Source organism: Porites lutea, chromosome 4 (assembly GCF_958299795.1).
Source record: "Porites lutea chromosome 4, jaPorLute2.1, whole genome shotgun sequence".
Taxonomy (NCBI): domain Eukaryota; kingdom Metazoa; phylum Cnidaria; class Anthozoa; order Scleractinia; family Poritidae; genus Porites; species Porites lutea.
In genome coordinates, this window is record NC_133204.1 from 40,038,624 (window position 1) to 40,054,340 (window position 15,717).

At 38.3% G+C, this 15,717-nt stretch overlaps 1 protein-coding gene across 2 annotated transcripts; it reads right to left on the reverse strand.

Annotated features, from left to right (window-relative positions):
* Positions 1-1,802: 1,802 nt before the first annotated feature.
* Positions 1,803-14,215, reverse strand: LOC140933564 (coronin-1B-like). 2 transcript variants are annotated; one of them, XM_073383169.1, is made up of 10 exons: positions 13,825-14,215; positions 10,444-10,878; positions 9,634-9,753; positions 8,986-9,090; positions 8,196-8,402; positions 6,267-6,481; positions 5,623-5,812; positions 4,977-5,084; positions 4,314-4,438; positions 1,803-3,992 (listed from the first exon to the last, which is right to left on the reverse strand). In XM_073383169.1, exons 1-10 carry the CDS (start codon positions 14,035-14,037, stop codon positions 3,986-3,988), a joined length of 1,725 nt encoding a protein of 574 aa, XP_073239270.1. In that variant the 5' UTR covers positions 14,038-14,215; the 3' UTR covers positions 1,803-3,985. The 2 variants fall into 2 exon arrangements, with proteins under 2 accessions (XP_073239270.1, XP_073239269.1); XM_073383168.1 differs by having other exon boundaries at positions 5,623-5,815.
* Positions 14,216-15,717: the final 1,502 nt, after the last annotated feature.

Below are 15,717 nucleotides of genomic sequence, written 5' to 3' on the forward strand. Positions count from 1 at the left end.
AGGAATAGATTGAATAGGCAAAACAACAACTCTTCACTTGCATCATGCTTTTTTGTACATTTCTTTCATTGGCGTCGCTGCACGACTACGACGTGAAAAAGCCCAATTTCATGTTTAATGGAGGACGTGAACGAGCGACGACGAAAGTTTCTTTCTCTTTCTGAACTTGGATATTATAGAAGGAATTCGGCTTCAAAATAGTTCGTTGCATTTGACAAAGTAAGCGAATTGGAATAATCGCGATAGAGATTGAAAGAACGCACTTTTCAGCGACATTTTCGCGGCCGTCGCCGTCCTGTTATCTTAAACTCCCTATTTTCTCCTCGTGCGGCGTTTATTTCGCTGTTTTATACCGACACAAGTAAAGTGAATACTTTGCGACCTTGTCATGTTTACTCAAGAGTTAATTTAAGGTAGAGGGGGTAAGCCGATGACACGATGTTGGAAAACTTTGGTAGTTTGGATTTTCTTCCTAGATACTTTTGGCCGATCGTTACAAAAACAGCATTGATTGTGAATGATAAAACCTAAATTCTTGTCGATGACATCGAAAAATACTGTTGTTAAAAGAATAAACAGCGGGGCCCAAGCTAATATTAATGATAACACCTGAACTATTTGTTAATGTTAGTCAACGTATTAGTCAAGAATGGCACTAATTGTTACATCCTGTTTCATGGGTTGATCACTGAAACAAAACTATTAATTTACGTTACTCTCGAATTGTATACTTCATGAATACCCTGGGCGCCAAAGACTTTTCTAGCGCGAGTTCTGGTTTCTGTCAAGGCTACCCAGGTACTTCATGAATGGCCATGAGGTAGAAAAGTCGACCCATTTATACTAATCGAAACCAGGGCGTGATATATTTTTTTTCAATTTATTTCCCTTTTGCGGTCAGGGTTTGAGCCCGAGGTGCAGGGGTTGAGGAAGGAAGGGGGGAGGGGTTAAGGGCACTTAGGAGTTTGGAAATGGCATCAGTAATAATGTCAAATCTACTGATTCACATAACATCTTTAAAGGGCGACTTGTCAAACTACTTCTTTCCAATCAATAATTGAATTTGTAAATAGCTAGTCCTCTCTGATTCATTCTTTTCATTTTGTATTATATTTTTTATACATTACTGTTAGTTCCTCCTTTTTCTTTCAATTCTTTTTGGCTAAATTGTCTTGTAAACTGAAACGCCCTTTTTGGGGAGTTGAAATAAAGTTAGACTTGCTACAAGTCGACCCCTCTTGAAAGTGAGCGAAGCGAGCTTCAATGCATGAGGTCACGCAGCGACCGACGAAGTCTCGAGGTCTTTTAAATGGCATGTCCCAACCAGGAAAGAAAAAAAAAAATAAAAGATTTTTAGAAAGTTTGAAATAAAGAATGTATGTAATGTTTGTTACAAAATCCGTTCACTAGCTTCGCTACTTTGTTGACCCTGCTTCGATACATTTCGTAGACAGAATGGTCAGTACCTCAAGCTCCCGGACTTGGCACCGCCCTTTTTCAAAAATACCATAATACTCTTTGTTGTCCCTCCAAAATTTTGCATAAGCATTGTCTTCAATTTCTCTTGGGACTTACAATCGGCCCAAGAGAAATTGAAAACAACGCTTATGCAAAATTTTGGAGGGACAACAAAGGGTATTATGGTACTTTTAATTGTATTGATTGTTTTGGTACTGAAATCTTCATGTCGAAGATAAAGTCAATAAAGTTGTTGTCGGTATTTTTGAAAAAGGGCCTATGCAAGCCTCAGGTTGCGCGCAATGAAGAAGTCTTATAACATCAAAGCGATTGACACAGTAAGCGGAATTAAAAATACTATTTTAATCACTAATTTAGCGCATAATTATGTATTATCTAAGTTTGTACATCGTGAGTACACATTATAGTCTCTTACTTTGCGTAAAAATAAAGAGGCAAAGAAGTACATCTCATCTATATAGTGTTACAACACAAAAACATTAAATAAAATACGCGCAAGACATTGCCAACACCTTCGTCTTAGCAATTTATTGTCTTAGAATGAAAGATTTTCCTCTTTTAAAATCAAGAGTGGATTGAACAGTTTATGGTTAAATTGAGCAAACAGTAACAAACACACTTTGCATGCTTTAAGTATTAAACTAGCCAGTACCACGGGAAATTACTACTCAATTTCCAATAGGTTTCATTCAAATGGTTAACTCTCTGTGTCAGGAACGGCCGATATAAAATGTTCGTGGGAAAATTCATTTGAGTATAGACATACTTTATAGGGCTGTCAGCAAGACTTCCAGTTTCCGAATACCCATAATTTTATGCAATTCGTAGGCGGGGAAATGAACATCTAGGGAGCACGTGCTTGCTGCAAATGAATCTATTTTTAGAACCAGCTCATACAACATAGTAGAAAGGATAGAGAGGAGAAGTCGTTGCTTCACGTTCCCATAGTAGCAAAATTTCTGGATGACAACAAGCCGACAATTTACTTACAAAGTGAATTCACACTGTTTCAAACTTAATCGACCTTATTCAATTTCATCTGATTTGTCAAATGTTGGCGCAATTTCCCCGGGGTTGAATACGAAAGAACCGTATTTAAGTTTAGAAAAAGAAAAAGACAAAGAAAATTCTTGTGTTGTGTTTCCTACTCCATAAAGCAAGCGCGTGAAATTAGGAAGTGTCATGTCGTAGTCGTGCAACGAAAGCTAAGCAAAGTTGTTGTTTTGCTAATTTAAACCTCTTGCTTTTTAAACGTTCTCGTTGCCGTCGCCGTCGTCGTTGCTTAAACTCCCTATTGTTGTGATCCAGAAATTCTGCTACCATGGTAACATGACGTCACAATTCTCCTCTCTATTAACAGGGTAGCAAATATGTACTTAGCCTAAGTGGCAGGCGCAAAAGGGTGGGGGAGGGGGGGAGGGAGAAAAGCTCTCTCTTCAATTCCCCTCCCTTTACCCCTTCCTCCTAATCCCCTACCCCATTCAACGCCTACTACGCGGGCTAATAAGTACAGTCAAACCTCGTTAATACGGACACTGGGAGGGCCATAGAAAGTGTCCTTATGAACGGGGTGTCCGTAATAAGTGGGTTGAATTTAGGGAAAATGTAAGGGCTTTCTTTCCTCAGGGACAAAGAAAACTATCCGTAATAATGAGGTGTCCGTGTCCGCACAGTTAACTGACTGTACTTAAAAATGACACCCAGACTATAAGCTGGTCCTACATTTTCTAGGATTGACAGCACCGAGATTAACTGTACACTTTCAGGGAAACCTGCCCAATTTAAATATGCACAGTAGGCCAAACTATTGATTAACCTTTTAAACCCTAGTATCAGCATAAATTTCCCACTTATTCCCTACTCCAGGGGCGCAACGATTTCTTGGATCATTTGGGTTGAGAAGCGTTACTTGTAATTGGTCAATGGTCGCCTTGGATACCATTGACCAATCATAACAATGCTTGTCCACCCAAATGATTCCAGAAATCACTGCAACCAGAGCTTGTACTCATTCTCCTTTGAGTTTCCGGAGTAGGGAATTCTTCTCCATACATTTTCTATAGTACTATAGGAGAATTTGTTTAACACTCAAGACCTTTTTCACAAGTTGATCACTTAAGCCTGAGAAAACAGCCGACATTTTATAATACTCCCAATGGTTTCCCTGAGAAATGATGTCTGAGGAAGGAGCCATACTGATCTGGGTAGTGGATCTGATTGCCTCTACATGGCTAAAGGAAATTTTCAACCAGTAAGAAGCACTAGATAGTTAGGCCTCATCAGTATGGAATTTCTTCGCTCATTCCTCAGACTTCATTTTGCAGTAAACCGCTGGTGGCGTCACGAAATGTCGGTTGTCTTGTCTGGCTATTTTAGATCACGACCTCTATGTTTGATTGAGCAGTGTTGATTTAAGGAGAAAATAAATGTTGACTACTCTCAGGGGTTTAAGGTATTCCACAAAATTCTCTTGCTTCTCTATATAACTTCTTCTTTCTTTGACTTACTAACGCCTGAGAACACAATGGATAAACAAATTGCATTATTGAAAATAATCGTTCAATGAGAACAACGACCAAACACTGACATGTTATTCACGATTTTATTTAGAAAACACGATTTAATGAAAAGAAGGCGATTTCCACATTGACGCTTTATTCAAGGATTTCATTTGGGCATAAATTCGAAAAGACTGTATATTAGATAAAAGTCAACCAGGAAAGCAACTTCCTACTAATCGAGTCTCTTGATCCACTCATCTAAAATATGAAGGAAAGGGGACTGTGAGCGAGCACAGGAAGTAAGGAAAATGGAACAAAAGTTCTTGTACATACCTTTGCCACTTTTCACGCAAATACTCCAGATCTTTTTCAAGTTGGAATATTTTTGCATCTTTTGCTCTTATCTGGGTTTGTAGGAAGAGGATTTCATCTCGCTGATCACTGTAGGCAAGTCTTAACTAGAATAAACAATACCCAGGATGTATCCCCAAATTAGTATGGGGTTTTTCCAAGCTATACGGCTTCGACACATTAATAAAGTCAGTCAGTCTGCGGCGAATTCAAAGACTTGACGCAATTCAGGCAGAGCCTCCTTTTCTCGGCCTCTTTCAACAAGACAAACATTGTTCAAAATGCAGTGATAGATAAGTCATTGTACAAATTGTAGAAACCCCACTTAAGTCACTCAAGCAAGTTTCATGGACCACACTAACAAGTTGGAGAATAGGGACACTAATAATATACAATTGGTGACTTTTTCAAAACATTACAAATAGTAAAAGTGTAAATGTGTATGTAATCCTGAAAGGTATTATGGAAAATGCTCTGTTCACCATTGTCAGCAAGTTTCAGCCTAATGGAAAGAAGGTCCAAGGCGTTCTCTGTATGGTTGAGGCATTGTACTTAGTTGTAAGGATTTTTTTCAGTTTTTAAGTTGACATCTTGGACAACATCTTGGACAACTTTTTATATCATTGACAATCTTTAACGACTTACAGTATCAATGTCCCAGCTTGAAAAATCTCCTGAACGCCTGTCTCCTCCAGATCTCCGTTTTTCTGAAGATGAGCTAATTCTACGGCTTGATACAGCCTTAGCTGTTACCTACACATGCAAAACATAACAAAACAAAGAATTTAAACAAATGGAAAATTTTCAAGATTAAGCCATTCACTCTGTGATATTTCTGCAAGCAATGGCATAGGAGGTTAGTCTAGTCATTTTCAGGTCACCATCTTTCCCCAAAAAGAGCAAAATTGCACCTCTGGGTAGAAAAATGAAGCCTTTTAAATTTCTAAGTTTGAGTGGGAGTTGACAGCATAAGGCATGGTGCAATTATGTATAACTATCTATCATAACAGCAAACACCTTCTGCCATACATGCACAGTCACCAAGAATAAAAAAATTATGCTGCACATTAGTTCCAATGAATTCCCAATACGTTTCACGAGGAATGGATGTACCAGCGATACAATCAGCCTTCCGAGCAATATTAAATTCACAGTTTCAAGCCCTAAATCTGCTCAATAAGTCTTAGTTCTTACAGAAGTGGTTTTGTACATGTATTGCCTGTGCTGGTATTATCCAAAAGATTAAAAATATTTTCAACACAAGTCTATTAGCACAAGCAGCAGTGCATACCTGAATTGGATCCCTGCGCTTGCTTTCTGGCATACTTGATACCTCTGTGGCCTTAACATACTGAATATCACTTTCTCCATTCTGGCTGCGGGAAGAAAAGTGGTTTGACTCCATTGGAGCCGCAGGACGCTGTTCCTCATTTCTGCTACTAACTCTCACAGGTGATTTTGGCGGTGACTCTGAAGTTGGGCTTCTGACAAAAAATTATTGACTTAATGACTCAGGTCTGAGGAAAACAAAACTAACATTTTTGGCCCAGTATGATTATGTGATTTGCTACAAAGAAAAACAAGGAAGTTAAACAACATGCACTAGCAGTCAGCAGTCATGATTAAGAAACCTCGATATAGCAACACATTTTGCTAGTCTCTTGACCGTTCATTATATTGAAGTTCCACTGTATATGACAACCCTAATATTTATGTAGACAGGTTTTTAATTAACTCTAAACCTTAAGATCAAATTTTGAATTCTCATTTGTTGCCCCAATTCACTTCCTACAGAAGTAGTGGGGAGAAGTTGATACAATATCAAGAAAATTTGTCTTGTGTGATCATGTCTGTAATTCTCTTAACCACTCTTTTTCACAAAACATTCATATTACAAGGAGAAATTTGATGCTGATTACTCTTAGGACTGCTCACCTCACAGCCACTGGTCTCGGACTAGAGGCCTCTCTCTCTTCTTTTGATCTCATGTCTCGTGTTTCAACCTCACCATCTTGAAGAGGGAAGTCCACTAGTAAGTCTATCAGGTTAGGGTTTCTGTTCAATCCCTGATCAATCCACTCCCTTGCTTTCATGGAAGGTACATTGGAAGGTGTTAATGGGTACAAGTCTCGCTGAATCACGCCTGATTGCTAGAACAAGGAAAAAGGATCTGTTACTGTGTCACAGGAAATCAACCACAATAGTCCAAAAAACACAAAACTGGCAGCAATAATTCACAAGTTATGCAAGTACTGATTTTTAAAAATCAACAACAATAGTTTTCCATGATTTTCACGCTTATAGATCATACTTTTCAAGGGTACATGGTTTCACCTCAAGGTTTTGCAACATTTCAATGTCATTTCTACAATCTATATATGAACTCTTAATGCTAGTAATGTTTTACAGACAACTACATTCTAGCATGACAGAGAAAAAGTACTGTGCCATCATTTTCTCAATTTCATTTGTCTGTAGTCTTATCAGAGCTGCAAATAACAGTCAGTCATTAGATAATGTCCAACTGACAAAACCCCTCTTGCTGCCAGACATGATGACCAGACAAATCAAATACCAAAGACTATCACCTTGTACCTGACGATTTGCACACAGGGTGCAGCGGAGTTATTTGTGACCTTGATTACCATTAAATTTTACGGTTGATAGAGTGATTTGTGACTCGTTCAATGTGGACCCCAAGTTACTGGTGATGGAAACGAAAGTGAGGGTTTGCTGTCATGCTGAGCATAGCAGGAAATCATCACATTTACAAACAAAAAAACTTAATGTATTGTTAGTCAGGTCCAAACATTTTGAAGAAAACTAAACAAAACTGCAATCTTTTTCTAGTCGCAATAAAAAACTTAATGCTTTGAAGGCGCAGAAAGCATGCAGAAACCAAATTCTGTCTACAACACCTCCAAGATCCACAGAAACATACATTAATTTTGTAAACCATAGGAAATAATGTAATACGGTAATCAATAATTATGCATAAAACAGTCTCTCAAAGCAAGACCAGCGGCTTAAACTTTAGAATGCTCCATGCACTGTATAGTCTACCTGCTAGAGAGAGAAAGAAGAAAATATTTGTTGTTCGAGCAAACCCTTGGGTCGCATTTCACAAAATCACAACCTTATGAGTCGTGTTTGGCCTGTCCACACTTTATTTCCTATCATTGTTTCTGGTTTGTTATGTAACTGATGATGTACTTCCATCACTAGTATCCTCCAGTCCATACTGTACAAAAGCGAGCTTTCAATGCTAAAAAATGTGCCCCTGAAAAGTCAGTTGAAACGAAGTCTATAATCAAAATAATTTTCTCTGAAAAAAAGAATGTTGTTTTAGCATCAGCTAAGGAAAATGGTGCAGATTTATCCAGGGACTGACAATTTATGGCAGGCTGAAAATTGGCCTAAATTAGTTTCATCCCTATAGTCTCTTTACAATATCTTAGCTGCTGTTATTCATCCACATTCATTACCTTCAGCAGTTTTCCGGAGCATTGGATAATATTTTACCTGGTTTATATTTAAGACAATTGAATGATGGTTTGCTTGATTCAACAGCATAAAAACAATGCACGGTAACAACTGTAAAATTTAAGTACAATCAACAATCAAGGTCACAAATAACTCCTCTGTGCCCTGTGATCTGCATAGTAATAATTTAATAAACTAAAAGTCAACCTAATGTATGTCCAACAACTCTAGTGGTTTGTCCAACTAATTAATATGGTGACCTTGGTCAGAAGAAAAAAAAATTATTTGCAGGCCTGCCAAAAGAGGATAGCTTTTAGCCAACAACAATTCATGGGCATGAGAAATTGCTTAATTATTGGAAAACTTATATAATAGACTTACTCTTCTAGGAACAGTCATAGCGAGGGGCTCCACAAAGTTGTTATTGTGTAGTTTGTAAAACCGAAAAATCTCACATGTGGTCACATCAAGGCCTCTCTTGGGCATGACACCAAGTCCACGCTGTGGGGAAGAACTGCGATATTCATTGAGAAAAGTGAAGTATGGCTCAGACTCAGAGACTTCATAGTATCTGATGTTACCATCACCCTAAGTAATGAAAAGAAAAAAAATTGATTACCCATCATACCCATTTGCCATCACTGACAACAGACATTCTGCATGCACATGAGCTTTATATTGAGGGGGTAATATTTTGTTACCCTCCACCACCAGTAAATAGGATGCAAGCTGTCTCTCTAGAATTAACATATCTTAGCAGTATCATGTTTCTAAACTTTGCCAGAAAGAAAAATGATGGCAGAGAGAAAAAAACCAAGGGATTCTATGAAATCTACATGAAACACCACCTAAGGTTTATTTTATTTCACACTATTTACCATTTACTATTTACCTCCACTTGATCAATAATGCATATTTATACCTAAATACAATTTGTTAACCTTAACCCTTTAAGCCCTAAGAGTCACGAGCATCAAATTTCTCCCTGTAATATCAATGCTTTGTAAAACAGAGTGGTCATGAGAATTACGGACATGATCACACAAGATGAATTTGCTTGATATTTTATCAACTTCTCCCCACTACTTCTGTAGGAAATGAATAGAGGAAACAAATGAGAATTCAAATTTTGATCCTAGGGTTTAAAGAGTTAAGAGGTACTATCACGTACTTTTCCAGCGAGGAAAACAATCTTTGTATCATGATCATAATATGGAAGCAAAATTCCTGATGATGAATCGAGGGTGTCCATCTTTACAGCTTTCTTAAGGTTTCTCTGTCGAATAAAATAGGAAATTATTAGAATGCAGTATGGAACAAAGTTGTTTTTTCTAAGGACGCAACATACTCAAACTCGAACTATCAGGTCTGAAGTCCGGAACACTAACCATCCTTCATGCCTTTCACGATTTTTTAGTCCAGTTGCAGTGTGCAAAGAAAGTAGTGTCCGATAGCCCAGGGCTAGTGGATTTCGCCATCAGGCTAGTGATTTTTGCTCTTAACTTGCCTCACAGGCAAGTGCTGTTTTTGGGAAAATTCAAATTACAGAGGGATTGTAATCAATCCTGCTAATCAAAAAGGGTTTTGGGGCTAGTTGAAATGACTTGTGGGCGAGTACATGCTAGCTACAGCTTGCCCGAATGACAGGCTGTAAAACTGACTTTCTTTGCACCCTGAGTTGAATGATAACAAAGCAATCTGATTTCTTGCACAAATGAGAAAGTTACAAATTATGACAATTACTTCACCACAAATCTAAAAAATTAAAGGGTTAATAATAAAAAAAATAGAAGAAATATGGATTAAGCCATAGTCTTACCACATCCCAGATAGCTAACTGTCTCTCATTCATTCTTGAGAATCCTGTTGAAAAAAGCATGTTCATGTCTCCTAGAAAGACTACATGGGAACCTTTGTTGCCAGGATGCCCAACTCCATGCTAAATAGTGCAAATTAAGAAAAAAGACATTAAAGACATGACTAAAATATTATTCTTATAGGCATGCACATCAGTGACAACAATCCTTAATACACTGAGTAAACTGTTCAGTCAATGACTGTACATGTTTCAGTTTATTGCATTTAAAGCCCTTCTAACTATCCATGTGAATATGTTTCTACTGACGGAGCGACCGACAAATAGCACACTCCTTTCTTGTATTAAAAGGAGAGACTTTTCACATGCAGGGAGAGGATTGCAACATGCTGAAGCTTTTCCTGTGGGGACCATGGGAGGGCATTGTTTCTTCAGCTCCCGTGCAGGCTAACTACCTCATCTGAAAACTGTAATTAGAAAATCATTTGGCGTAGAATTAGGGCTAATAACTCCGCACAATAATAATTTTGTGTTAGTTTCAAATCAACTTCCAGATGTGTTCGCCAGATGACCTGAAATGACCTGTTCCCTCCCCACAAAAACCAGCCCTATTGAAGGAAGAATGGGACACACAAAGCCTTCTGGGAGGTCTGTCCACCATTTTGTCTTTTTTCGACATAGATGGAAGGTAATTCTTGTTTGAACCTTTCCCTCATGGGCAGCCCAATAATGATGTAAGCATGTTCAATTTTATGCCACCACAGTCAACAATAAACTGAAAAGAATTAACTAAATATATCATGTCATACTCACAGCAACAAGACGTCCAGCTCTGGGATCTATAACCCTTATCTTTTTGTCTTTGCATGTAGATGCTAGTAAACTTCCATTATAGTTGAAAGACAATGAGAAAATTGTTTCAGGATGACCCTTAAGAATTGTTGCAGCTTCTCTATCATCAACAATGTCCCATATTCTCACTTCACTATCATAAGCTGCACTGGCTATAACTCCTTCTGCGCAGGGATGCCATCTAATTATGTTGACTTTCCGAGTGTGACCCCTTAAGTCAACTAAGTATTCATCAAGGTCCATGGAAAGCCCATCTTCAGGGATATGCCATATTTTGATTGACCCATCTTCCGAACTAGATGCTATTTCTTGATCATTGAAAGGATTCCATTCAATATCTAACACAGGTCGTCCATGACCTGTTACTTTTGGAGCATCTATAGGTACTCGTCCCACCTGTAATAGACAGAATTTAAAAAAAATGTTTTAAATGTACTTTTCAAAAGGTATCATGTATTGTTACTTCCATAAAAAACTGCATTGCTTAATGGAGAAGGTACCTGGGATGTCCAGGGACTTTCACTTTTGGCACTACCAGCTCCTAGATAGTATATATCCCCATGGCTGGTGAATCAGACCCTCCCAGCCATGAGCCCCATGCCAACAGAACCACTCCCCCATCAAATTGACTATTCAGCGGAGAATAAGCTAGGAAGGGTGGGGGTAAATGAAGGATTCAAAGGCTGAACAAAACCCAGTGGCTGCGTGGAACACTGCACCAAGCACATGGAGCTCATATTTGCAAGGTTGGCCGCATTTGCAACACCAACCTGACCGTTAACTGACTGACTGGTATTTCTTGCTGTTTAACTGCATTTAATTTCATTTACAGCATTTACTGACACACAACTCAGAAGTCAGTGGCTTCCCTCAGAGGTTGACTCTGGGGCAACTAAAGCCACACATGGGACAAGATTTGCTGAACATGTACATGTATGTTCCCTGCCTATGTGCATGGGGGATGAGGAGGAAACGTCACATTTGTATTTTGTTCATGGAGAGATCAGACCCTGGGACTAGACACCAAGAATTTGAATAATTTGCTTCTGATGATTACATGCAAGTTCTCTGAATTATTCTACTTCAACTTAAAATGTTTGTCGTGAACAATTAAGTGTCAAATATACCAGTTTCAACACCTGGAACTTGTGTTATTATCTAAACAGAGGCTATTTTAAGTAAATTAATTTTTTACAGATTACAGTCAACTCTCTCTAAGACGGACACCTTTGGGACTGGCCCCGACTGTCGAGGTAACATGACACCAGTGAGTTTAACCCTGAACCTATTGGGGCAATGAAGACCTGTCTGTTTGTATAATTTGTATAATACGGCTAAAACAGGAACAGTGTAAATTGAATTTTAGGAGAGAAAAGAAAATTATTTTCTCATTATGCAATCAAACGTTCATGGCTCCCTGGTCTAAAAATGTACCAGCATAAACACTGTGAACTGGAACAAGATTACAAAATATCTAACATTTTGCAATTTACCGTGAAGTACAGCACCTACATTTTCATTTTAAAAAAGGTATTTTTCACTACATAAAGCACTTCTGTTATTGTCTGTTGATGGTCTCAAAAGTGTCTGTTGCCTGTCTTAGAGAGGTGTCCGTCTTATAGAGAGTATAACTACAGTAAAAAGACTGAAAAATGGCAGGGACCAACACCAGGTGTCGGTCTTAGAAAGGCATCCGTTAATTAGAAAGAATTGACTGTACAAGACTATTATAAACTTTATTTTTGCCAAGCAATAACTAAACTTTGTGTCATGGGTACTTGATCATCATGATTTTTACCAAAATCAAAGATTTTAGTGCCTGAGGACATCTGTTGTCTTCATACAAGAAAATTTACCTTTGGCTATTCAATTAATAATTTGTTCTGTATGCGACTGTGCCAGGATTTTAGCTTAAAGATTTGCGGACACTTAAAGTAATCTTGCAAATTATGGCCACCTGTAAACCCTTTTCATCTTGTCCATCTAGGGTACCCTATTGGTTATATGAGTAAATGTGAATAATAGAAACTTAGAAGGAACCAGCCACAGGTTTTTTTGTGTCTAACAGATTTTTAAATATTCATACTCACTAGAAATAGAGACCTTTTGTTTGACCTTCCTGTAGTTGAATTAATCAGTTCTGTTTTGTGACTTTTTAGCATATTCAAAATAATAATTTTAATGTCGAACAATGAAAAATACCAGACGATCATATTAAAAATGGATTATATTTCCCAACTTTTGGTCACAAGCGCTAAACCACAATTTTATATCCTGCTCCTAATGCAAAATAATGACATGCATGGGATAACATGAAATCAAAACATTCTGCCACTTGAATACTGGATTCTTGTCTCCTACAAGTCAGATCTGTAGAGAGATTCCTCAGAAAATTTTATCTTGTTATCAAACTAACACATTTGGAAAAACAAAGTAACCTACAAGGTACGTGTCAAACTATGAAGCTCTATTTGTTCAAATAATAGATGCATCAGAAACGTGCATTAATTACACTGGTGTCGGTAAACTTAGCAGAAGTTATTTCAGACCAACCGAAAATATTTTGCTACCGACGAAACAGCTTAATCAAGCTCAACAAAGTTTGTTTAGTTTTGTGCTGAAAAGTTCCTGCAAGATGCAGTATTAAATTTTCCCAAGTTGCATGCTTGAATAACTTGAAAATGTCACGACTAAAATAAAAATAAGCTTACATGCATTCAAGAATCTAAATTTGCATTTACAACAAAGGTAAACTATTTGGTGACCGTAGCGAACAATGAAACTATCTTAGCATTAAAGACTTTGGAAACGTATAATTAAATGCTTGCAAGTCATGTATCGAACACGCCGTGATCACACATTTTCTAAAACCAGAAGCAAGTGACAATTTACATGAAAAAGGAATCAGTTTTTTAATTGTGTTTGACGCAGTGCACATCTGTTTTAACTTTTTTCGTGTTGTCGATTAAGTCACAATTCCCAAGTAATGAGCATCTTTGCGTCACAACACTAACAACACAGCTTGCACAAAACAAGCTAAAACGCTGTATTCTCCAAGCTTCACTTAATTCTAGAAAATTCCCAGCATTTGGCTTATATACCGGTTTCGCGTGGCTAGGCAAGAGCTAATTAGTATTTTTACGCTGGTAATTCTTTGCAAATGATCATGACATTTTACAGGCATTTTGCCACGCTGATAACAGAACTAACAGAATATCGAAAAACCCTCAGCAAATAGGAAATGATAAAATTATTTGAACAGCAAACGGACAAAATATTGCTAATCTAAGACGGCCTCAAACGCCGTTTATTCGGTACACAACAAAACTAAACAAAGCTTACCTGGTCGAGGGGGAGCACTAGAAACGTCCCACCGCCGCTCGATTCCACCGCCACTGCGAGGAATTTAGGATTAACTGCACATAGGTTACCTCCTTCTGTCATATGCGTTGATAACCTGATCGCCTCATAGCATTTTTCTTTCTTGTACGGGTTCCCAAATACGTGCTTGAATTTGGAAACTCGCGGAACTTTGAACGACCCCCTGGAAGACATGTTCGCTCATGCACCGAGATAAGACGCTTTCGAAGACCCGTGGGTCTGTCGTCTCGTTGTCTAGTTATCGCCTAAGGTTTCTACCAATACATATACGGCTCAGAAGAAAGAACCTAACGCAATGCCAAAACACTACACGAGCCTTCTGCCAATCCAAATTTTGAAGAATTGATTTGAAGATGAGATGTCTCCTTCGTCTTCCACTCGCACTACCCATAAAAGGGGCATTGTGATTGGTCACGTTCAGTGATGCCTTATAATACGTCTATTGTTATTGGTGAATTTGGACACGCGCGAAAACATTCCTTGCTGCTCTCTTAAACAGACAGAAGTCAAAATGGTTGGGCAAGGAACTGTTTTTGTTTTATCCTATGCATTGCTCCTTTTACTCTTGCATATGCTTTGAAATTAGAAGATCAAGTCAAGATTTGTCGCCATAGTATATTTTTTCCACACCAAATGGCATAAAAGAGCCGCGAAACAATAAGAATTTGTGTTTATCAAAACTTCATCTTTACGGTCAGGGCCCCTGTTTACGCTGACTTAAAAAATTTCACCGGTATAATTAGCACTTTACTAAATTTCATTTCACATTTCGTTTACAGTCGGCGTTTTTCTATCACGGAAGATTAAAGCCTATTTTTATGAGCATAGAAATAAGTAGAGGGATTTGATGAACTTAAGGAAATCAAGATGAAGTCTGATTTCATTTATGAGGGCTTGGAGGGCTTGCGAATCGCGGTAAATTGTTTAGATCACTTTTGTAATAATCGGGTTATTTGTATAGAGATTGTATCCATTCAAGAAATTTGTAGCAAAGGACATTTCAGCCCGAAGTCGGGCCGTTTAAGACAGAAAAAGCATAAACTGTAGATTCAACAATGAAGACCTACTCCCGCTAGAGAAGGCCGTGGCGTCTTGCATCAATAGATTTTATTCTAGTATGATCGCAAGCTTCATGCATGGAACGATGTTATGGGTCAGTGCTATAGCGTCTGTTGAAAATTCTAACTTAGTAACACCAGTTGAAAGGAGAGTAAAACGGTGAATGCCTGCATTATAGAGCGGCTCTATAGTTTTTGGCGTTCAGTTCAAACCCAAAAGCAGGGGCCGATTGCCCAAAGGAGCACCCGCCAGGACGCACCACCTGTATTAACCAAGTTTCAGTTCTCGTTTTAATACATCCACTCGCCGCTTTTTTTACCTTCAGTTAAAGATAAAAGTCGACAGAAAGGTGAAAAAAGATTAATTGTTTGAGTAAGACAAGTTGGGTGCCTCGGTGCCTCAGTATACCCTTGTGCATTGGTTGGTGTAACAACGCCCTTGGAAGTACTAAGTGGTTGCAAAGAAAATCTTTCAGTACTGAAACTGGTTTGCTTTTAGAATTCTCTAGAAAAATTCCTCTTGCATTACAGGAGCCTTCGCATGACTTGCATTGTACGCCCTGACAGTTTTCCGTCAAAGCATGCAGAGTTTAAACTACCCTGGAAGATCGAGCGGCCTCTGCCCGCAGTGTAAGATTAACGAGTAAGATCCCTTTTTGTATTTAAAGCTGAAAAGCAAAGCATTCCCTTAATTCCATAACTTTCGTACAAATTCTACATGTCGTCCAGGTGGCTTATCCCGGGCTGAAAGTCACCATTGCCAGAAGAGCAAGCCGTTACCGCTTTTTATCTTTTC

Coding starts and splice junctions, on each gene's coding strand:
- LOC140933564 (XM_073383168.1), bottom strand. CDS start 14,037: ATGTCTTCCAGGGGGTCGTTCAAAGTTCCGCGAGTTTCCAAATTCAAG. Junction 5,085..5,622: donor AGCGCAGGGATCCAATTCAG/GTATGCACTGCT, acceptor TTGCATGTGTAG/GTAACAGCTAAGGCTGTATC. Junction 4,439..4,976: donor CAAGCTGGGACATTGATACT/GTAAGTCGTTAA, acceptor TGTTTATTCTAG/TTAAGACTTGCCTACAGTGA.